Raw genomic sequence first — 22,794 nt, 5'->3', positions numbered from 1 at the left:
AAATGAAAACGAAAAGGACCAATTTTGGATAAAGCCACCATAGAACTAGTAAAAATAAGTAGCAAAACAATTGATAACCACTCAAAAGCAGTTTTCAAGAACAGCTGAGTGGTGGCTACCATACATGAAATGAAATTTATGAAAGATCATTGTGAATGGCAGAATTTTGAAAAAAGAGAGGCAAATATCATAGAAATAATGAAGAAGCGTGTGATACATCGTATATTGTAATATAGATGTAATATTATTGTAACGGTGCAAATTCGTAGTTGTTATCAAAGCCAAACAGAATATACGAGAACTCGCACCTGAATCCTTTGAAACAACGAGTTAAGCTCCACGTCTTCATCAATTTCCGTCGATGCCTTTCGCGTTTCCGTTGGGTACTGCTGTGAGGACGCTGAAAAGCCGACTTTCATTCGTTGGAAATGAAGTTTCGTACAGACTGCATTCGAGATACTTGTAATGTCATTGTCGACACAATTATAAAGGAGATCTTTCATTCCCGACGTTTTACTAGAGGTCGCGAATTCCTCGTTGCTGTTCACTACTGGAAAGGATGTCTGAAGCATAAAGATGTTGCTCTCGAAAGCCAAAGAAGTGCTTAAGGAAAACACAGTGAGTCCCTTCGGGAGGGGCCAATGTCCAGGTTTAGAAACGCTTATGTGGCCTACGCAATGACTGTATATTGAGGAGGTCAGCAGGCGTATCATGTCGGTTTTATCCTTCCTGACAGGGCTGGTACCGACTCATCGGCTTTCGATGGATGGAAGAGCTTAGTAGGAAGGTTTCGAACAATCGAGCCACAGCAGAACCACTGCGCTACATTCGCCCATTAAAATCTTGTTTAAACGTTGTTTGATGTGCAGTTTGTTTATACTGTAACTTCAGCTATATCTTCTCTATTTCCAGCTCCGAATAAGCCGATGAGCTTGAAATGAGTGCTTGTTAATATCCATAGGCCCGAATAGGAAGAGCGGTGAGTCTCGGAGACACGACAAAGCCAGGTGCGATTGCTGATTGTACGAGGGGTTCATTGCGGATTGTAGCTGGACTCTCTTTCCCCGTTAAACATGGCCTATTTATAAACTTCTGAAAATTTTTCCTCTTGAGAACTTAAGAATGGAGTAGCCGAGAAAAGGACATGTCCCTCATAGATCAATCAACTGTCTCAGATGTATTAAAAGATCAATGATGTTTTGACGGATCGACTTTCGTAAACGGCCGGTTGATGTGTTGGGATCTCCCTAGAGGAAACAAGTGTTTTCAGAGTATAGTCAAGTGCGACGGCACTGTACAGCACCTGAGGGAAATCATCTCTCATCTCATGACTTAGTTCAATGCAAGAAATGACAGGCGTAATGAGGCTTCATACAGTCACATATGCAAGGCATAGTAATAGAGAAAATGATTGTATAAGAAATTAAGGGAAGATATGTGAAGGAAGCTATATTTATACTACCATAGCTTAGATCAACCTCATGACGAGAATTTGCGAGGATGTAATGTATATGTATACGGAAAGGATTAAAGTCGGTTTTGTTGAACGTGTGCTGTGCTTAAAGCACATGACCTTCTTCTTCTAGAAACATATAGCATTCAAATTATAGTTTGCAAAGTAAGAAAAGCTATAATAATTAATATTATTAAGGAATCATCTCTGTGGAATCTTTAAAAAGAATTCTTGTCACCTTCTTCACAGTAATTCTTCAAGAAGACAAAAATTTCTCCTCCAGGATATTTCAGGATTATAAAAACACCTTTTGTCATTTATCTTCACACTGAAGGAAGTAATGTAAAACCAACGCAAAAAGGTGTGATCTCTGAAGTATAATTTGAATAGAAATGTGCTATATTCCGAGGTCACTGAAGCGTGAATCTCACTGGTAGGGTTTCTATTCCCACAGGCTCATTTTATCTGACAAGGTTCATGGTTTCTACGCTCCTAACAAGTATCGAACGTAAGTTTCTGTAGCAGATCTTCATAAGGTGGTAAAGCCTCCATCATAGAACAATGGGAAATGTGTTGCTTCTCGTGAAGGCCTAATAGTGTGATTTATCATCTGTTCTCCAGACGATCAAACACCATCGTCGCATCCTCCCGCCCAGTGTGAAGGATGAGCTACTTGATAAAGTCAACGTTTTCCGTGGTGTTAAGGTGTATAGCTCGCATATCGATGCGTGACACACAAAATCACTTGTTGTGAGTCGAGGCTCCCCTCCATCTTGTCTGGGTTCGCGAACATATCTTCCTTCGATCTCATGCTGTGATGTTGTATTTGACACTATAATCTTTATGGCTATCGTATCTTGTGTTTTCTGAATGGCAACAAGAACTTCCACCTTTCACCGCTGAGTGCATTGATTGATATCTCTGGCGGATGCAGCGATTAGTGAAAGGCTCCCAATAGGTATGCGCGGTTGACGTTCCAAAACTCGAGGGCCAGGAAGTATTTAACGTTCACGTTGTTCTCGGCTTGGGCAGGATTGGAAACTGAATTGTTGCAACGATTGTTCCCCACAAGTGACTTTATGAATCACATACGCGATCGCTAACCTCTATAACTCAGAATTGAACTTAGCGAATTGAAGAGTGTCTCCAATCTTCGGAGCGATTCAGCATTTCCTGTGAAGAAGCGTGTTGTGCTTCTTCAAAGCAAATTCCATAGTGCATCAATCTAACGAATGATGATTGTTCTCGACTTCTCCGTGATTTAATGGTTTTTCAACATTACCACATTATCAACTACATTAGTGTGCGCAGATTCTCATTTCTTTCCTACAAAAAAGTGCGATTCAAAAATGTGTCTGGTAAAGAGAGTGGAAAGCAATGATGATAGTTACATGTTGAGAAGAACAGCTCGTTTGAACAGCTATGCCAATCCACGCACATCATCTTTGTTATCTTTAATCTAACAAAGCTAAAGCGACAAAGAAAACTTGCTCACTAACACTGTAATCCAGACGGGCCAGCCGCCATGTAATCGTGTTGATCACCTCCACTTCCATCCATCGGTTCCCATAAATCGATCTGAAATCATCCGTTTTGAAGTGCTCAATTGAAGATTTAAAACCGAAATGTGAAACCGACATCTCTTGATGGTGAACTTGAATAGGCCGAGTTACTGTGATACGGTGATGTTTCGTTGCTGCGGTATCTTTCGTAAGACGACTCTCTCCGAAACTGAAAATTATTTTTTTTCACTCGTTTAAGAATCAAAGATCTATTAAAAAGAGAAGGCGGAACGTACCAAGAGAAAATTTGGAAAATAGAACTGGGAACAGAAGAGAGTTGAAGGGGGTGAAAAGGTGATCAAGAGCAAGGTGTACAGTAAGTGAACATCTACCACTTATTCACCAGTAACTAATGGGGGCGGCCGTTTATAAAGGCAGAACCGATTTAAAGGCAGCATACCACGAATCTGAGGCGGTGTGGATTTCAGGTGGAGTATCCGTATACGGGATCGTAGCTTATGGAGACGGGGGTAGTTCCGCTCATCTCTCCCTGCATCACTGTAAACAGTGCTTGCAGTGGTTCGGGGAGAGCTGAGCGGAACCACCGGTCTCCATAATCTACGACCCCGTATACGGATACTCCACCTGAAATCCGTACCACCCCAGATTCGTGGTATGCTGCCTTTGAGGGAATAAGTCGTGAGTTTTTTTCTCGAACTTAAGCACACAGAAGAAAATAACGTATTTGTGATATAAATCATTCTAAAGACATTTATGACAGAAGCATTTCCAATTTTTAGAATCCTAATAATCTTCTGTTTCTCCGGATAATTGAAATGGAGTGTCAAGTGCAGAAAACGGAGCCTTTCCTGCTCCGTTTGTCTTCCTTTGCATTTACTCCATTTGCCTTTTTATGTATTTAATCGAGCCGATATAGCCGCTGAAACTGAAATTGGTGCTGAATATGAGGTAGTGCTTGGAAAAACGCCGCTGGTCTTCATACTCTAAAGATTGACCTTCACGGAAGATACCACACCGGATGCCCATTTGTTATAGGCTTAAGATATTTGTTTCTCAATTTTTTTTTTTTGGAAAAAAACCTACAGCAAGGTAGTGAGTAACACATTTTCTGCTCTTCTGTTCTCTTGCGGTCCTGACGGCTTTTATGCATCGTTAAATAAGTTCGTCCATGAATTGTATTCATTATTATTGTTTATTTTTCATGTTTCCTAATGTGTTATGCTCATTTTTGAGTTTTTTCAAGGCCCCTCCGTTGTCCTCCATGCAGACACCAAAACTGATGGACAGTCTCAGTTGCCCTATCACTTCTATTAAATCTATTTTATCTACCTGACGCAACATTGTAGTGAACGGAAAAAACAGATAACTGTGAACCAAGAGCCGGATACCAGATAACTGTGAACTGTGAACTAGAATAAATATCGAAGATCATTCTTGTAGAGCTGAAATTCTCTATTGAATGGTATAGGAAAATTTGCCAATGGTTTTCATTTCTGTCTGCATTATAAGGTTAGAAAAAAACGCTCTTATTGTTTACTTGCATGAATAAAACTTCAATTGTATGACTTGCTCAAAAATTCTAATTATTAGATTTTACACATTAATATGTAAATTCAGGGACATCTTTTAATTTCATCTTTTAATTTTTATAACATCCTTATGTGTTTACAAAAAATGTACGAATCCAATGATAGCAATTCTAAATAGCATTCAATTTCATCGAATTTTTTTACTGTTCCAGGAATTCCAACAATTCCACTTCTTTTTTGAACGGTAATAACAATATTAGTATTTTTCGTCGAACGTTAGGGTAATAAAAATAGTTCCTCATGAAGATAGTACAATTTCTCTGACATTTGAAACCAGGTTTTCATCCAAAACAATATTTGCAGGATTAGCAAAAAAAAGGGAAAATGAAAAACTATTCTTTCATTCAAGGGGTTTGGAACTTGGGAAAAATCCCACATAACTAAACAAAAACCAGTTTTTAAGCACCTTTACCTGACCAAGTCGGCATCCCCGAATAATTTCATACCTCACCGACCTGTTCAGTTGCAGGACTTATATACCTTTAAAGAGCCGTTTAAAGAATTTACATGCACTTTGACAGGCATTGAGCATAGCCGACTTTCAAGCCACTGTTTTTATCCTCCTAGACGAGCCTGGTATCTGGACAAAGCAGATGTCATTTAAAAAGAAAAATAAAAGACAAGTAGCCTTCAGAAGTCTTGGAAAAATAGAAGCAGAGGTGCAAAGACGATTTTGAGGCGAATTTCAGAGCAGAAGTGGTAAAGGTAGAAGTTTTAGGAAGCAACAAAAAACTATTGTGAATTAAATCTACTAGTACGTGTATTTGAGAATAACCAATTAATCAACCGATTATTCTTCCATGCACATCACCTAGCACTATTAGATTCAAATTTAATTAGATTAAATTTTTGGTTTAGAGTGAAAATTGGAAATTTTGGAAGTTGGAGTTGGGAATTAAGAGAGAAAGCAGTTTGTAAAGATGAAATGAGGGTGCTGTAATTCCATCGCCTCACTTCATTGGCAGGTCCTGGACCAGAGCGGTCGAAATGAAAGCACATTAATTTATAGCCCATCTGCGTAGTCTTACAAACTATTTGTAGTGCATGTGCTTGTATTTTTCATATACTTGCATTTTCACCGTACAATTGCCGATATATGTCTGTTTATACGCATTTCCAGATAGAGTGATAACAAAGAGGGGAAGTAGGTACAGCGAAGAGCGGAAGGATAATCGAGAAGAGAGACCGCGATCCTAACAAATGGGAGCGTACAAGAAAGGCAGATAGTGCCTGTGGTTCAAATCCGCAACGAAGACCCTCTCCATCGCAATTATTGCTAAGTATTGGGTGCGTCCAAAAACTCGGAAGAAAAGTTTATGAGAATCCTAGGATAAAGTGAAGTCACTTTTTTCTTTCTTTCAATTCGATGTTTGCTTATGATGAAAGGATTTCTAAATGAAATGACGGGGAATTTTAAAAGAAAGCTTATCCAAAAGTACGTCACCCGAGGTGAAGACTGCTGACCATTTTTTCCATGCTCAATTACATGATTGTTCTTAAAAACCTGTGAAGGCCGCACGGCTATAATACCCGGCTGAAGTATTTCTGAAAATCGGCGAACATCTATGCATTGGAGATTGAATAATAGCTAGTGGTGAGACACAATTCAACAGATTAGTACCCTGCGAAAGAATAAAGTGATATGAATTATTAGGACATGAAATGATATTTTAGAAAAATTCAGAACTAGCAACCTCGTAATCACCGTTGTTCCTGTCTTAGATAGAATTTATTTTACTCGAAACAAACTCACGAATACTAAGTTTAACATTCGTAAGTCATGAGTGCTAACATCTTCACTTAGGGCAAACTAGAATTTTTCAATGAAGCGTATTTGGTAGCATATTTTTCACTCTGGCATATTTTTTGTTAAAGTGCACACTCTCAAGGCGCTGTGATGAGCGAACATTTCTCCAATTGCTGGAGTTAAGTATGTTGCGTGCAGGAAAAAGTAATAGGAAGTATTTCAGTTCTCGGTTTACTCTAGCTGTCCTAGATGTATTTAAACACTTTTCTTTTTTTTTGGTTTCAACTTTCTTTCTTTCTTTCATCTCAAGACGTTTGCAACTATAGTGAACTTCGCAGGCCAAGCACATGGATGATCTAAAATTAATTTGGATAAAAACAAATCTTTCTTTGCTGGTAGTCCTTGTATTTTGAGAAGCGATGCAAAATTTTTGACTTTAGTGCTTTATTCTCCGTCACAGTGCGCGCATCTAAGGTTTTTATTGTGCATCCATTCTTTAAAACGAAAAAAACACAAAATGCTCTGCCCTGCGCAAGATTCTCCCAGCGCTTGGCGCGCCTTCTGATTCTAGCACTTTCCAAAGTATTATATAAATACGTAAGTGCTGACTTCCATACCAATAAAATTCGCTCTTAACTTCGATCAGTTCAAGTTCGGGTCCGTCAATAACAGTTTATCCGCACAGCTGCAAATTCTCGCGGTGACCACCTAACACCGAAGGCGAACACCGCAGGGAAACATGGTTAAGATGGTATTCAAACGGAGAACCTCACCCCGTCAACTGTAAAGTGCATTTTAAGTTATAGTTTAAGTTAACGCTTCTATCCTTTATATTCATACTACATAATAACGCGCTCAGTCAGCGTGTGTGTGTGATTATCTGTTTGTCACGAAATACTCAGGTAACATGAAAACTTTGGACCAGCGGGAACCGAAAGAATGCCACCCACCTGACATGTGAGCATTCTACAGCTGAGCCACACTCGATAGTTGTATAAAAGTTTACGAAACATTTGATGGGACAATTTAGTTCTAGTCATATGTTGAGGACAGCATATAAAATTCAATGAGTTCACCCCCAATTTTATGAAGCAGTAGCTTTTCAATATAAAATAGGTTAAAAGCAGTGGAACTGATTAACCCTCAGTTTATGCAGATACGTTGGAAGTTTTCTTTTAGTGCGTTTATAAACCACAAACTTACGGCATACTTTTCCAAGATATTTCTTCTGATGTATTTTGAAGGTGTCCTTTCTCTTGTAGGACTCAAAAAAAGCAAAGAAACTGCGATTTCTAATTCTTCTTTGGCAGACATTTTTTTGAGATTTATACTGATGTAACATATTTAAGAATAATAATTAAGTCCTTATATTCCATTGCAGAGAGAACATGCTACGATGTGTAAAGGCATCACCCCACGAATCTGGCGTGGTATGGATTTTCGTTCGAGTATACCGATATCAGGTCATAGATTATATGTACAGGGTGGTACCGCTCATTTCTCCCCACGTCACTGTGAACAGACGGCTTCGGAATGTGTCCCTGCCGCCCCCTGCGACGACTCGTCCGCATGGATTTTCGACCAATCGCAGGGGGGAGTGAGCGCAAGAGGGAGTGAGCGTTGCAATAGAGTACATTGTCAGGAACCGCCTTCCGAAGCCATCTCTTTACAGTGATCTAGGGAGAGGTAAGCGGAACCACCCCTGTATTCATGATCTACGACCCACTATAGGTATACTCCAACGAAAACACATACCACGCCAGATTCGTGGGTGATGCCTTTAAGAGTTTCAGTCAAAATACGTCAAGAAAAAATTGGCTATGAATTTTTGTTATACGTCTAATCCTCGCATTAGACTAAATCCTTGCCTTCTTTCTTTCTTAAATGTTTGATCTTCTTCAGCATTTGCATTGCACCAAGAGCTCTACTGCTTCTTTGGTGATTTTTCTATCTGAATTATATATGAATTATGTTTGGTACGTTGTACAGCAAACTTTCGCTTCTACTTCTTTTTTTTTTGAAGTACTTAAGGTGAGATCCTGAACATAATCACCCGAAGTAGTGAGGTCGGATTAAAACGGCTCCCACGAAGTCTAGTGGAAGTGTTGGCGTCAGAAGGCAGTGAAGTTTTCTGATGTTGAGTCTCACAACGGCATGTGCTGCTGTGAAGTAAAGTACTAAGGTAGGTGGGACAGATTGTTCAGAAACAAACAAATGCGCCTGTGCTGGCAGGCAGAAGGACGTTACGGGACTGGTTCCACTCCATCTTTCTGTCTTCTCGGTCTCAGATTGTTGCGCTTGCCCAGAAAGCAGGATTAGGTGGCACTTTGGCGCCAGGAGGCAGTAAAACATATTCCACTGCGTTATTTCGATGCCTCGGTACCATAGAGTGGTAAGAAAGGGGAAATGAGGGGTGTATGACGTGTTCGACGTCAGATGTGCCCGCTAAAGCCAGACTGCAGTAAGACGGGTCCCACGATGTCACAGGCGCCAATGCCAGAAAGCATCACATTAAACTGATATAGGTTCCTGCGGCGCGAATCACCAGGATCCAAGGTACTCCGTATGCTCGTTTCTTCATACACTACACTCATCACCTTTACCAGACGATTCCTACAGAAATTATACACGCATGCAGACATCTGCTTTAGTAGGAGCTAGCTGTTAACATTGGTCTGACGTAAGATCTTTGTCTTTACCAATATAATGAGAAGTTTCGGGTTATTTAGCCCTATAACACCATTCTATGTTATCAATTGGGAAAGAAGGCGAGAAAAGCTTTGATGTTATACGGATATAAAAGCAAGGAATATTATGCTATAATAAAGCACCTAGTCTGTCACGCGTGTATGTACATGCATGTGGAAAGAAATCCCAGAGAGCAGAGCGACGGATCCTCCGGCGTTTAAATGGTGCGCTGCCGCCAGAAAGCGCTGGAAACTGCATATTTGGGGCGCAAAAGCACGCACCACGGTTATTCGTTCAAAAGTATCCAGTCATAATCCCAAGCGGATTTGTCAAAAGATGAATGTGTCTTTTCATAACCGTGGTAACTGCATGTGTTGCGTTTAGTCTCTATGTGTTCCCACGTATGTCAGTTCCTTTCCACGTTTCCCTCAGGTTAGTAACTCTCTTACTACAGAAATTGACAACAAGCATACAAAGTTCTACAAATAGCAGCTAACAGAGTACGTGATTTTACGTAGGACTCTAACTTTGTCAGTATGATGACGACGTTCACGTTATTTCATGGTGGCACATCATCCTATCTTAATTGTTGGAGAAAAGGGCGAGAATGTCTAAGACTTCGAATAATGTTTTCAAATTGTACCGTAATTGTAGAAACCAACTTTGAATATTCTCAAAGTGATCTACGGACCTCTTTAGGAAGAAAAGTACTATATCCTTTATCAATGCTTAAGCTTTTTTAAAAAAAATGATACAAAAAACGTTGTTGGGAGAAGAAAAATTCAATTGTCTAGCAAAAGGTTACAGAAAGCGCCACTAATTTTAATTTCTGTTGATCAGTAGAGGCTAAAGAAGCGAGAACCACAAGAAATCTAAAGCCCAACTTTGGCCGGACGCTCAGACTGGTCCCTAATAAAACTTAATTTCAACTTAACAATTTCACACAAACCGTTTTACAAAAAGTTGTTTTTTTTTTGAAGGAACGAAAGTGCATGATATGAGATACTACTGAAAATTACCATAGAGGTTCGGGGAATGAGTAAACGCAAGGACAACTTGTGAATTAAACGAAGAAAATCACATCATAATCTTCTACGCGGACGTGAAAACGCGTAAGAACTAAGCGTACAAGGATTTTCAGCTCATAGAGCCAATATTTATGCGGATATACTTTGAAAAACCATGAGCCGCTTGCCGCAGCTTATCTATGTGTAGTCTATCAAAATATGTGGAGTTGGAGTTGAATATGTGGAATAAGTTTATAAAATAAAATCGCAGCTCTCTCAAGTTGTATTGCTTGCAGATATGAATAAAAAGTATATTTCATTAAAAAAGGATAAACTCACTGGTGTATCAAACCATTTGGGATGCGCCAACGCGTTTTTGCTGCAATTCGTAACCGTTGAGGTTTTGGAACGTACAATGACTTGCGGGGCCTGCCGATGATCAAGTCAGTGTTTTTATCCTCCCAGACAAGTACCAATTTATGGACTTCAGAAGGATGAAGTGCTTGGTATGCACTAGGGAGGTTTCGAACCAACCGTGTGCCTACAGCGGACCTCTAACCGACTGCACCACCCCAGACCCATATTTCATTACTGTCAATGAAATAGGAAATTATCGGTGAATCAGGTCGTCTCAAAAGTTGTTCCAGTATATTTGAAGAGCTTTTCCGTAGATTGCGGGTCTAATTCAGCTGCACACGTCATAGAAGTGACACTCGGCTATGACTATGGTTTGCAATTCAGACAAGTCTCATATTTAAACAATTAAAATTTAAGATAGTAAGACTTCACGTAGAAATTCGGAGTGAAAATATAAATCATTTGGTTTGATACGTACGAGCAATTGACTAAATTCTTACACATATTCGAAGATTAATATCCATTTTGATGGAGACTTCGTCTGGAGGTTCTGGTTATTTTTTACTCAATTCTGGATCCCATTTCCTATGCACATTATCGCAGCACAATGAATGATTGAATGGAATACCGGAAAACGTATAGTAAGGTAGAACTCGATAATAAATAAGGAGAACTTTTGCAAGAAGAATTCTTTCGAATGGTCGCATAGTGCTCGAGATATGAACACTGGTTACGCAAAGCGATGTGGTAGGGGGTAGCAAGACTAGAAAGTATGTAAGTCTCTGTACGGGCCTTCTAAATATATAGAGGTAATAGAGGCCGCAAAAACATGTTTATGCTCTCCACACTGTTTTGAGAAGTGAAGCATGAGTAGGCGAGTCATATACAACGTCCACTCATCAGAAAGTTTAAACGCCATTGTTCTCAAAACGATGTTACATAGTTTTTACGTGAAGAGAACTATTGTAATTACGGGTTGGCGTTCTAGTATGAAGAAGACGTTTTCGAACTATAGGAACATTATGAACACATCTATATCCAAAACAATCCCGTCATGTGATAACCGACACACAGTCCAAGGATATCCGCTGTAAAAATTGTTGTGGTCCTCGCGAACCTCTGACCACAAACTAACCGTCTTCATTCATTCTAACCAGTTTGAATGGGCTTCCCTAATACTATGTCACCTTGAAATTGTTTCTTTCAGTAGTCGATTGAAAGTGAGAAAAATTGTCCACACATTTTTGTGGTAACAGGACGCAATTGTGCACAAAAAATAACTTATGTAAGAAAATTACAAGTAACAAATTAAAAAAAGAAATTTCATCAAATATGCAAAACAAAATTAGATAATTAGTATTTCGAGAAAATTTTCCCAGTAAGTCTGACTATCAAGTTTACAGAACCGAGTCAGACTTTTCCGACCTGGTTCTGTAAACTCCCCAATGCTCCTACGTCAGTACTTCCCAAGGATGTTATTAAAAAGTTACTGAAATGTATCTTAAAAAGCTAGCTTTCTGATGCAATCGATATGCGAAAGTATTTCATCTACCCTCGAGTTTTACCGTGGTCACCCTTTAGTTTTACCGTAAATGTCTTTTGAGATACTGAATAGCCCAGGGAGCAATTTGGGATTTTTTTCTCTGAAAAACAATAAAAAGAAAAACATTGGCTAGAGGTGAAAAAGCACAGACGGCAAGCGAAAGAAAACTACAGCTAGAAGGGCTAAATGCGTGCGACGCTGCGCAAGCTGGAGAACTTGTAAAGTCATCGTCCTACATATAGCTTATAATCGGTAGGACCCATCGTATGAACTGCTCAATGACCCTTAAAAATTGTATCTTGTATACAAAAACTGCTTGTATATAGAAATCAAGAGATGCTGAACGCCCTTGAGGGAGACCGCCAACGAGATGGGGAGATGTGTTCGCTACACGGATGGACCAGCTGAGAGCTCAGCTGGATACGGCTCAAGGACCTCGTCAACGTCACTCACGAAACTTGAGAACATTCTTGGATGACAATGGCGAGGGAACGAAACGAGTGGAAGAGATGGTGGGGCCCGCACGTCCAGTGAAGACGGGCCATCTAGGTACCTAAGTAGGTAAGTATATAGAAACTGAGTTCAGAAGTGGAAACAGGTGAGAATTGTCTCCAGTGAAATGGACAAGGCATTCTAAGATAACAGAAATTTGGGAGATTTATCCTTTGACTGTGACCACTTCCCTTCTTCACACCTATCACGGCAAGAACGGCACTGCTTGCTGATTTGTTCACTACTCATTCTAGCCGTACCTTAGGTAAGTCCGGCGATAAACATGGTCAACATAAACAGGTTACTGAAGGAGTCCTCAGCAAATAAGAATAAGCAGGATCTTTGTGGAGGAATTTGATCCTGAAAAGGATATACCACGTCTGCAAAAGGGACTTATGACAACAAAAGTCGATTCGGGGAAAACTAAATGGTATGAAGGCTGACTGCAGAGTTTGTCAATAATAGACTTCGTCAACCAAGAAGTAATCGTCAAAGCAGAATACAGCCAACTGAAAGATGAAATGATTCTTAGTGTAGTCGCAATTCCATTGCTGCGCGTTGAAGGACCAGAACGGTCATCGATTTGAATGCAGACGTTCAGTTGATTCCCAGTTTCCAAACGACAGCGCCTTCCTTTCCTTCGGTCAACTACGAAGTAGGAATTGGTATTTTAAAGGCAGTTCCGCTACAGTGAGCTGTGGTAAAATACAGTTATTCCTTCAGATAGCTCTTTCTCTCATCGTTCAACACCTTTGTGTGTCTGATCCACAAATGTCGATCATCGAAATCGGAGAACCTCAGGAATTCACCGTACTACTGAGCGCACCGAGATTCGAACCGTTAAATCGTTTCAAAAGGAGCAGTAGCCGATGGATGGATTGGACCACATTTGAATTCTCCTATTTCTGCGGCGACTAACTTCAAGGCGCTGTAAATTTCTGCAGCACATCATCATCAGGAAATCTCATTGGAACTATGATAAGGGGAGAAACGGACTAAGAGAGTTTGTATTCCTCTCCTAAATACTGTTGGTCGAGACCTCTGAAAGAAGTTATGACAGAAGTACTTTTTTTTAATAGATAATCTCAGAAAACCCAAAGCTTTAGTTTCCCATTTGGATCGTCTTGATGTTTTGTTCAATTAGTTATTAATTTAATTAGGATTTGCTCCTTCCTGTTTATCGTAGATAACCTGCGCATGATATAATATGAACATCAATATTTTGTTTAACTACTGAAAAGAGAAGAATCGCACCTAGGAAAGTAATGATAAAAAAACACTTTTATATAGTATACTACTATGGTAGTGATCTTCTGCCACCTGCAGCGCTTCCTGCGTGGAAATTCAAGGCTGCAGGTGAGGTTAGGAAGATACTCAGCGATTTTCTCAAGTGTTATCCAAATCCAATGTCCTTCTAGGAGGAAGGGATCAAAAAGTTGCCTGAGCGTTGGCATCAAGTGTTGAACGAGAATACTACATATTCTTAATGTCCAGTTGTGTTAGTTTCGAAATATTTAAAACAAACTATTACAAAAAAATTATGCGATAACCATACAGTGTATAGGAGTAAGCGAAAATATTAACTTGAAAAAATACAGTAATTCATCTGACCCTCGCTAATAAAGCATAATGCGGGTTGATCTTCAAAATTTCCGGCTATCATGACAGTACTGTCATGATAGCCGGAAATGTCGTGTGCTGTCGATAGCGGGACCCACAGTGAAAGGGCACCTTCCAGTGCATCACACTAGTCGATGAGAAGTTGCAACCACGATAAATCATGGGCGCTGGTATCATTGGTGATAAAATAGAACCAACTTATCAATGGCGTACAACGTTACCTTTTTGTTCCTCTTCGAGTTCAATGTCACATGATCACCATAAGCTCATAAGACGTTTTTCTAGACTGTAAAGGGTCAGTTTTTACGTTGATGTGAAAAAGGGAGGACTTGGAAACCAATTACTTTTTTACGGTGCTTGTAAAATCTTAACCTACCTAAAGAACGATGACGCCTATCAAGTGAAGTTGTTTTACTAGTACATCCTTTATGAAAGCTTAATCGGTCTTAGGGACATATCAGCCACTGAAAGAGGTTCAAGGTCGTCAGTCCTGAAGAAAGGAGGAAAAAGGACAAATCTTCTCCGTTTGATCAGTGTAATTCTGGCAACAAAAGAAAATGATGAATGATCAGGATCAACCAGAAGAACATTATGGAGCTCCACATGGTAAGATGTTACAAAATTTGTTGTAGCAACAGTGATAAAGTCAAGCAAAACATAATTTGAAGCCGGTTTGTTTTAATGGTTGGGTGATGCGCGCTCCAATCGATAACTTAGGGCTGAGGCAGACAGGCAGGACTTGAGGGTCCTGAACAATCCAATTCTAATGCCAGTATCAATTTCTGGGAAACTTGAGTCTACCCGAAGATCCTTATCTCCTCTATTGTACAGGAGAATATCGCTAGCAGGCACAGTCGCAAATCGCAAATGTGGCGTAAAGATTACAGGTTTTTAAAATGAACCGCAGTAATGAACACACGTAGGGCAATAGTTAGAAGAAAACCGATTTGCAGTCATAAATACCCGCATATTGGTCGTCCATTTCGTCACGCGGCCACACGTTCGGCTACCGTATCTTGTGATCGAGGTCTCTTTTCATTTGCCTGGCATTTTCCACAGCTCAAATTTACCAGCTCATAGCCACCGTATTCAAAAGCTAGTCTAGGTCCAGTTCTGCTTCCTATATAGTTCGAAAAAATGACCAATCAACTTTGTTAAGCGTAGTTTTCGCGGGGAATATGAAGATTCATTGATAATGAAGGTTTCGTACAGCTCGTCCCATACCTTTCTTCCATTAATACAGTGCGTTTCAAAAGTATGTATCCACCCCGAATTAGACGATTTCACGTTTCTCGCTCTTTCCTGCTGAACCGAAATAGTCTCATTAGATTCCTCGTGGTTGAAAATAGTTAGCCACTTGTTTTCGGAAAAAGTTTCCATTTCAAATGAGAATGGACTTATCAGAAAAAAAATTTGTTTGTTTCAAAAGCATGTATCCACCCCGAGATTTCGATCAAGTTTCTTCTATTTTTCCCATACTGGAACATTTGCTGTTGGCCTTATCTGCTGTTCACTCCAAAATAATTTCCAGCTAAATGCGGTCCCGTCACTCTTAATTCTTGTAGATCATGACTGCTTGATCTAGTCTAGACCATTTTGAAAATTGGAAATTAAAAAAAAACTGCTATTAAGAACACACTGGTTTGTATTGAAGAAATGTGAATAACAAAGGTGCCTAAGCTAAAGAGAGCGAATTCACCTCCGGAGTTCGGGTTGAAGGTTACGGAAACCAGCATGGCTCTGCCCATCCTTCCCTAACCGTCATAAAAAAAAAACAGCGTTCTTTCCTGCAAAATCAGCTGCAAGACACTTCGCAAACGTCCCGCGTCCATGAGCGAGCTGACAAAGAACAATGAGACCTTCTTCCCAGCCTATTCAAGTGAAGCCAGCGAATAGGCTGTTAAGGGAGTGGAGCGTGTGGAGTGTGACTGGAGAATAGTGAATGAAGGATAACATGATGATCATGAACTAGGACAAAATACTACGCAATATTAGTTATTTTCATATGTTATAAAATATTACAAAAGATGATATTAAATCATTACATAAATTATGAAATATCACGTATAGTTACAGGTGTAAGACAGCATGGAAGCTCCAACATTTTGTTTCGAAAATGTAGAATGTGCTGACAATGTAACAATGAGATATCGTAGGCTCGACGGAGTCAAATTTTTGTAAAAGATTAGAAACTTGGAACCACTTTTAAATTTAATTAGCAAAAAAGCTTAGTCTGTGCACTTTGTTAGGTCTGGAAGATCGCGAATAACTTCGTGATAAGAGGACTTAGAGAAATAATTTAGGTAGTTTTTCAGAGAAGAATGTTTGACCTGAAAAGTGGCAACTGGTTTTCAAACACTTAGTCTTCTTGGAATTTTGATGGTACAAAATTAATAATTCTCCGACCTTTTCTTGATTTGACCCATCTTAATTTTAAGAGAGCCAGACAGTCCGGAAAAGATAAATTTTGTATGACTTCTTTAATCCCGGTCTATCAGGATATATAAGTGATTTTTCAAAAGCCATTCCATTTTTCTAGAATTGAAAAACTTGCCAAAATCCCAATTTTTGTTCGCGTGAAAAGTGTGATCTTAAATGAATTCATTCACTAAGGGTAACTTTGCACAAAGCAGATTACCTCCACTATCTTGTAGCCGAAGATTTTCTCTGTCAAATGCTGCATCAATCGATTTCCAGGGCCTTGCCGTTTTTCAAAATTCTTGTTAGTACAACAATGAAAAAATACCATTTCTCCCATCTTCTTTCCTTCGAAATTTCCAAAAATGCCAGGAGGTAGGAAGTAACGACGATATATCTGTTTTGTAGGGCAAACCTTCTTCTCTGAAACGCTACCTAAAATATTTCTGTTGGTTCTCTTACCACGCAGTTATTTGCGATCCTTTAAATCTAACAATGTGTATAGAGTCTGAGCTTTTTTGGTAATTAAATTCCATTAAATCCAGTTTTAATCTTATAAGTGGTTTCAAGTTTCTAACTGTTTCGCAAAATTATAACTCAGCCGGGTATCGAACCTGCGTCGTCCCGCAGTAATTTTGTAGGAACAATAAGTCGATTTTTTCGTTTTTTTTTTCTCGGCGTTCGCCTGTAATTCGACCTATGCACCTGACATTTCTCTTTTTTCGTCGTATTACGTCTTTTAATCAGTATTCCAAGACATTTCATAGGTTTTAGGATAAAAATGGAATAAGAAAAAAAATATATTTTGATGATATTTCAATACCAATATTGCAACAGCTCTCAGCAAATTTGCTTCTGCTAGTACTTGGTAATTCTTCGCCCCTGTCAACCACCGATTTTCTCATTTCCCAGTTGTTCCTAATTCCTAATAGCTAATTTTCAATTATTCTTTCTCGAAACACACAAAATTTCCATTATTTTAGATTGGCAGGAACCGAGAACTGTCGCAAGAACGTTGGAAGAAAAAGAAGAAGAAGATGATGGTGATGCTGATGCTGATGATGGTGAACAAGAAGGGGGTCGTATTCAAGAGAATCATGTGCTATCATCACGCTTGACAATGGGCCACGCTCATTTCCGTAACCTACAATCCAAACTCTACGTCTTCCTTGAGGTTTCCGTTTCTCGTCAGTTTCGTGATAGGCTGCTTTTAAGGAAGGCATTGCAAGACACTGCTCACATGCAGCCGTGCATCTGTGGAACAGATGAACGGCTCAAACTGCTACTACAGGCTCAAACTGCTACTACAGGTGTAGTGAAGATAACTGAATCATCTTTCTCTGTCGGCGATCATTAATGAAGTTATTCCAAGGAATGATGAGTGTTTGGTCCAGTGACTAAGTTAGTGATCGAAAAATAGCCGTATAATTTAATGCATTGAGGAGAGATTTGATTGGAGAAGTTGCCGATCAGGTCATCCACGCCACCCTCTGAACAAACGAATTTTCCGAAAAATCAACCAACAAAATAAACCTTACAATCGTCTAAGATCAAAACACTATATACGATATACTATTTCATCAAGACGAGACTCGACGATAGCCGAATATCCCACGTTGAGGACTGCTGTTCCGATATTATTTATTTCCTCGCAGACTTTTTTTTGAACGTGTTGCCACTGCAACAGATCCTTTCTTCAGCTTATTAGATGTAGTTGCCAAAATACAAAATGAATCACCAGATTTATTGTTTTTTCGTTATTCTTCCTTGTTATTTCCTTTGAAGTCATATCCTAAAGTTCTTTCTTGAATCCATGTGTTGTAATATTTAAAAAAAAACTCAATTTCTAGAAATAGTGCAGCATGATAATGCCAGGCTCTTCAGAAAATTCATATGAGCAAATTTATGCGTTTTCAAAAACATGTTCTGGGAAGCTGCTGCGGCTTGTAGGTTTGTATTTGCATGGTAACTGCTGCGAACGCTAAGTGCTAGCTTTAGCTCCCTATGAGAGGGCGGAATTGCGACTATCATCCTGTCCAGTTCCTACAGTAAGCTCCTCAAATAAAAACAGGGCAGGACTGAGTGCAGTCAGAGATTGTCAAACTTTTCACCAGATTACGTTCAATACCTCACAAGGTGAAGTAAACGTGGTTACCTTATTGATAACTTCCTACTTAAAAAACTATGAAAGTGCGAAAGGGTATCCCATACTCGTGGAACGCACACGACTCGTTGAAATATTGAAAAAAAACAATCTCAAGGAAGTGCTTTTTTCCACCAATTCAGTATCTCGTTTGTTTTCAAATCACGGTTACGAAAACAATTGATTGCATTGTTCTTAGTCGCTGAGTAAAGAACAGCACAGCCGCTTTGCAGCCGCTTTGCACACGTCTGCATCGCGTACGAAGTGATGGTTCACCCGACAAGGGACTTATTACAACCTATACACTTAGCATATAAGACTCAATAGAAAGAACTGAATAATTCGGTTCCACTGTTAAAAAAAAATCTGGTAACTATATTTATATTTGGGAGGGACGTGTTGAGGTCAAGAAGAAAAGTAGTTGTAATTAATAGAAGTGCTCTGTAACTAAACAATAAGGGATAGCGTAGGCTCTTGAAAATTAGTTTCTATAATCAACTTCCCATTCCTCAATATCCTAGAGAATTCAGACCGGAAATTATTTCTAATCCAGAATACAACTCTTGATGGAAGCTGTCTTTGAATATATATATATATATATATATATATATATATATAGTGAGAAAGCATGGTTGGTTGAATAAGAAGGAAAATGAATCTCAACTTTAACTCGGTTACACGCAATAGAACATGCATTAGTACATTGAGAATTGGAAAGAAGAGAATCCTGAAATAGTGCAGCGGAAGATCCGAGCGACTCGACGGAAAAAGGATAAGGAATAAGGATATGAAAAAAACAGAAAGGAAGAGTTAAAAACTTGAGAAAGGTCACCTCAATCGAATGCTGGCAGTCCACGAAGTAGCAGCTGTCGTTGCCAGAAGACATCAGAATAGCAACCAGGAGATTCGCCTGAAAATCCTTGCAAAGAAATAGGGGCAGCCAAATACTCGACATCTGAACGAGGAATACTATAATTTCAGCAATGTTCTGAACGAAACGTTTGCAGTTTCATAAATGAAGTGGTTTACTGGGAACAAAGAGTGAAATTTTCTTGGTTGCGGTTTAAAAATGCAAATTCTTAGGAGCAGTACTTCCTGTGCAGTGCGGCCTCAAACACTGATGCCTTGGTGACGAGATGTGGCGTTTGTTACCGGCGGCAAATGGACATTTCCGGCTGAGCAACGAAGATCGTCTGGTAAAATTGTGTGCGATAGAATCAGTGAAAAGAGGCAAAAATGAGAGAAAAACAAAACAAAACAAACGTTTGGCAATTATATAACAACATTTTCTTGTTCGTAATAGCATAAAATCTAGAAAAAAAAGTCCTAAGGAAAGAGAAAACACCGTTGTTAGTGCTGTCACGTCATCTCTGTAATCACGAAAAAACTTTTAGGCTTTACAACATCAAGCATCAATTGATAGCATAATGAAACTAGGAGAATTCTGGAAAGAGGATAGAATTTGTTTAGATTTGTTTAGATGAGAAACACTTGCGAAAGAAAAGTGAAGTCGGAAACGGCTTCCCACTGTTTCAGGAAAGTTTCTGCTCTAGTGTGTTTGCTGTGTTTTCAAGAGCACAATGCAAGAAACTGCGATGTTTAAAGGCATCACCCCACGAATCTGAGGTGGTGCAGATTTCAGGTGGAGTATTCGTATACGGGATGGGAGACTACGGAGAGGGAGGTGATTCCGTCCATTTCTTGCTAATTGCCGTAAAAAACGGCCCGGAAGATGCGGCGCCGCACCAGACTGGCGCGCTCCAATCGAACCTCTTGTACAAAATGGTGCGCCAAAACGAATGGAGCCGTATCTTCCGGGCCGTTTTTTACGGCAATTAGGAAGAAATGAACGGAATCGCCCCCCTCTCTATAGTCTCCCATCCTGTATACGAATACTCCACCTGAAATCTGTACCACCTCAGATTCGTGGGATGATGCCTTTAAGGTTCGCGCAGAAGGACCTAAGAGCAGAGAAATGAAAATTGGAAGGGATTTTCCAGTGGAAGGTCTTTGGAGGAAAAACCGTAGCAAGAATAGACAACAATTTGAAAGTGAAGAGGATGTTCTTTAAAGAACAAGACAAATTCTAAGTATGTAACAAAAAATCAAGACCAGGCTTGTCCTCCGCCAATTTGTGACCTGTTGCAGGTATTTTTGCAAGAACCAATTCATATTCATATATCTATGCGCAATTTGGCGAAGCTTTCAGCGTTTATGAGTAGGTCGAAAGAGAAAAATTAGCAATTTTTGAAAAGATTGAAGGCAACGTACCACGAAATTGACAATGTTGAGATCTCCCATGGACAATTTAGAGTTCGGTGTGTAGATTACGAATATGAGCGTGTTAACGCTCCATTCCCTCTAGTCATCCTTAAACGACGTAGGAAGCGACCAGCAGACGCGACGCACCCACGAGGGCTGTCGTAAGGTATTGTAGGAGTTTCTTACGGCCTTTTTCACGAGCATTAGGGTGAATTCGGCGTGAATACGCTCATACTCGTAATCCCCTCATAGCTCATACCTCCAACTCTTCATTCATTGGAGATCCTAACTTCGTCAATTTCGTGATACGCTTCATCTAAGCCACACCAAGAAAGTTTCAATTATAGCAGCACACTGAAACGAAGCGTTTCATATTTTCGGCTGCTATTCTACGAGATTTTCCAAAGCAATAGTTCTTCTAAAAACCTTCTAGTTAGATTTCAAAAATGATGCTTGGAAAATTTTCGATAAAAAAAGGTCTGGAAGGGCAAGAAAGAAAGAAACGCTCCCATTTTTTGTCTCCCTTGGCTTCGGAGATATAACATATTCCTAGTAACACAGTGAATGAGGAGCTGGAATTTTGAGTCATAAATAAATGTTGGAGCTCAGAACAAAATCAAGTACGTCATTCAAATATCTGTCAGAAGCAAGAACTGAGAACCTCACTACAGCCTTCTTCCTATCACTGAGATGAGTGCTGTACCTCGTTACTCTGATGGTTATGGAGCTACATTCATAGAGTCGGGTTAAGTCGATCTGAAGCCTGTTGCAGTTATGTAAGCGGGTATGCACGAAGTGGCGCTCTGGAGCTAACTGTCGTGACTGAAGCAGGACCTTGGCCTGCTGCAGAGACAAATGATGTTCCTACCCGGTTGCACTGCAAGTTGCAGCGCCACTTCGAGCGCAACTCCACCGTGCTTCAGGTTTTCTGACACGAGTATCTCTGCATACTATTCACAGATAACAAAGGTCTAGAGAGTCTTAAGAAGCTAATTTTTCTTCCTTACTTTCATTTTCCTTCTCATTTTACTCCAACTTTGCTTCTTCCATAGCGCGTAACTTGAGTGGTGCACCATTGAAGAATGTTATTGTGAATTAAAGGAATTTAATTTGATTCAAGCAAGTGTGAAAGAGATTTCAAGTAAATCTAATTTCGGGTTAGTCAAAAAGCCGATCAATTTAGAAGAAAAGGATAAAGAATCATGCTATATAAACACGGGCTTATTCGTTCACGTTAGTGTAACGAAATTCCAGAAACCAATGGGACAGGTACAAGGGGGTTAAATAGGTCTGCTGACGCCGCAATGCAGTAGAATGAGTTGAGAAGGGTCACAAGGGGTCATCGAGCTGAGATAGGTAAAACGGCGCGAATTTAGTGCGCCGGTACCCGAATGCGGTAATGTGAGCTGAGACGAGTGTAACAGCGTTAGATTGGTGCCATAAAGCAATAAAGCCATAAAGCGATAAAGTGAGTTGAGACGTGTCCCACGGCTTTGATTTGGTGTGCCGCGGTGCAGTATTGCTGCGCGATAAACCCACGTGAGGTTGTCAAGAACTAGATGAGAAGTTACAAAAAGTTTGTACATCCTCCAAACGTAGTACCGACGCCACAAGAAAGATAGCTGGAATTTTTTCTCAAAGGTTAGATTTTATAAAAAGAACAAAGTAACTTTTTTTTACTTCTGATACAAATTCGCCTTATTTTCGATTGTTGATTGAGGTGATTTTATGGAACATTTATGCTCGAAGTGATTCGTCTCATCAGTTGCTTGTGTTTAGGCTTGCCCCCAGCAAAATTGCTGTGCGAGAAGCGCCGGTCCAAAGACATCTCGCGCCAGCTGATTGCAACAGCTCGTTTCAGATCATGGTCCTTGGACACACATCACAGGCCAGATAATTAGGGTCCAAATCGGACCCAACTATTGTCAGCCTTAAGCGTGTAGATCGACACT

General features: G+C 39.8%; 1 protein-coding gene across 4 annotated transcripts in view; it reads right to left on the bottom strand.

The window, feature by feature from the left end:
- The window catches only part of RB195_012505 (uncharacterized protein), a gene marked incomplete at both ends in the record, with an annotated part of 54,418 nt that extends 32,119 nt beyond the window's left edge, over window positions 1–22,299 (bottom strand). For 3 of the 4 annotated variants that reach the window (XM_064194394.1, XM_064194395.1, XM_064194396.1), the window contains 6 exons: window positions 309–400; window positions 2,953–3,031; window positions 3,092–3,184; window positions 19,413–19,490; window positions 19,673–19,689; window positions 22,230–22,299. In XM_064194394.1, the coding sequence (XP_064051976.1) occupies window positions 309–400; window positions 2,953–3,031; window positions 3,092–3,184; window positions 19,413–19,490; window positions 19,673–19,689; window positions 22,230–22,299 (429 nt within the window). Of the gene's footprint in view, window positions 1–308; window positions 401–2,952; window positions 3,032–3,091; window positions 3,185–19,412; window positions 19,536–19,672; window positions 19,690–22,229 lie in introns of those variants that run through there. The other variant, XM_064194393.1, reaches the window with a different exon arrangement.
- Window positions 22,300–22,794: the final 495 nt, after the last annotated feature.

Source organism: Necator americanus, chromosome III, assembly GCF_031761385.1.
Source record: "Necator americanus strain Aroian chromosome III, whole genome shotgun sequence".
Taxonomy (NCBI): domain Eukaryota; kingdom Metazoa; phylum Nematoda; class Chromadorea; order Rhabditida; family Ancylostomatidae; genus Necator; species Necator americanus.
The sequence above is the reverse complement of the archived record's forward strand: the minus strand, read 5'-3'. Positions and strand labels throughout refer to the sequence as shown.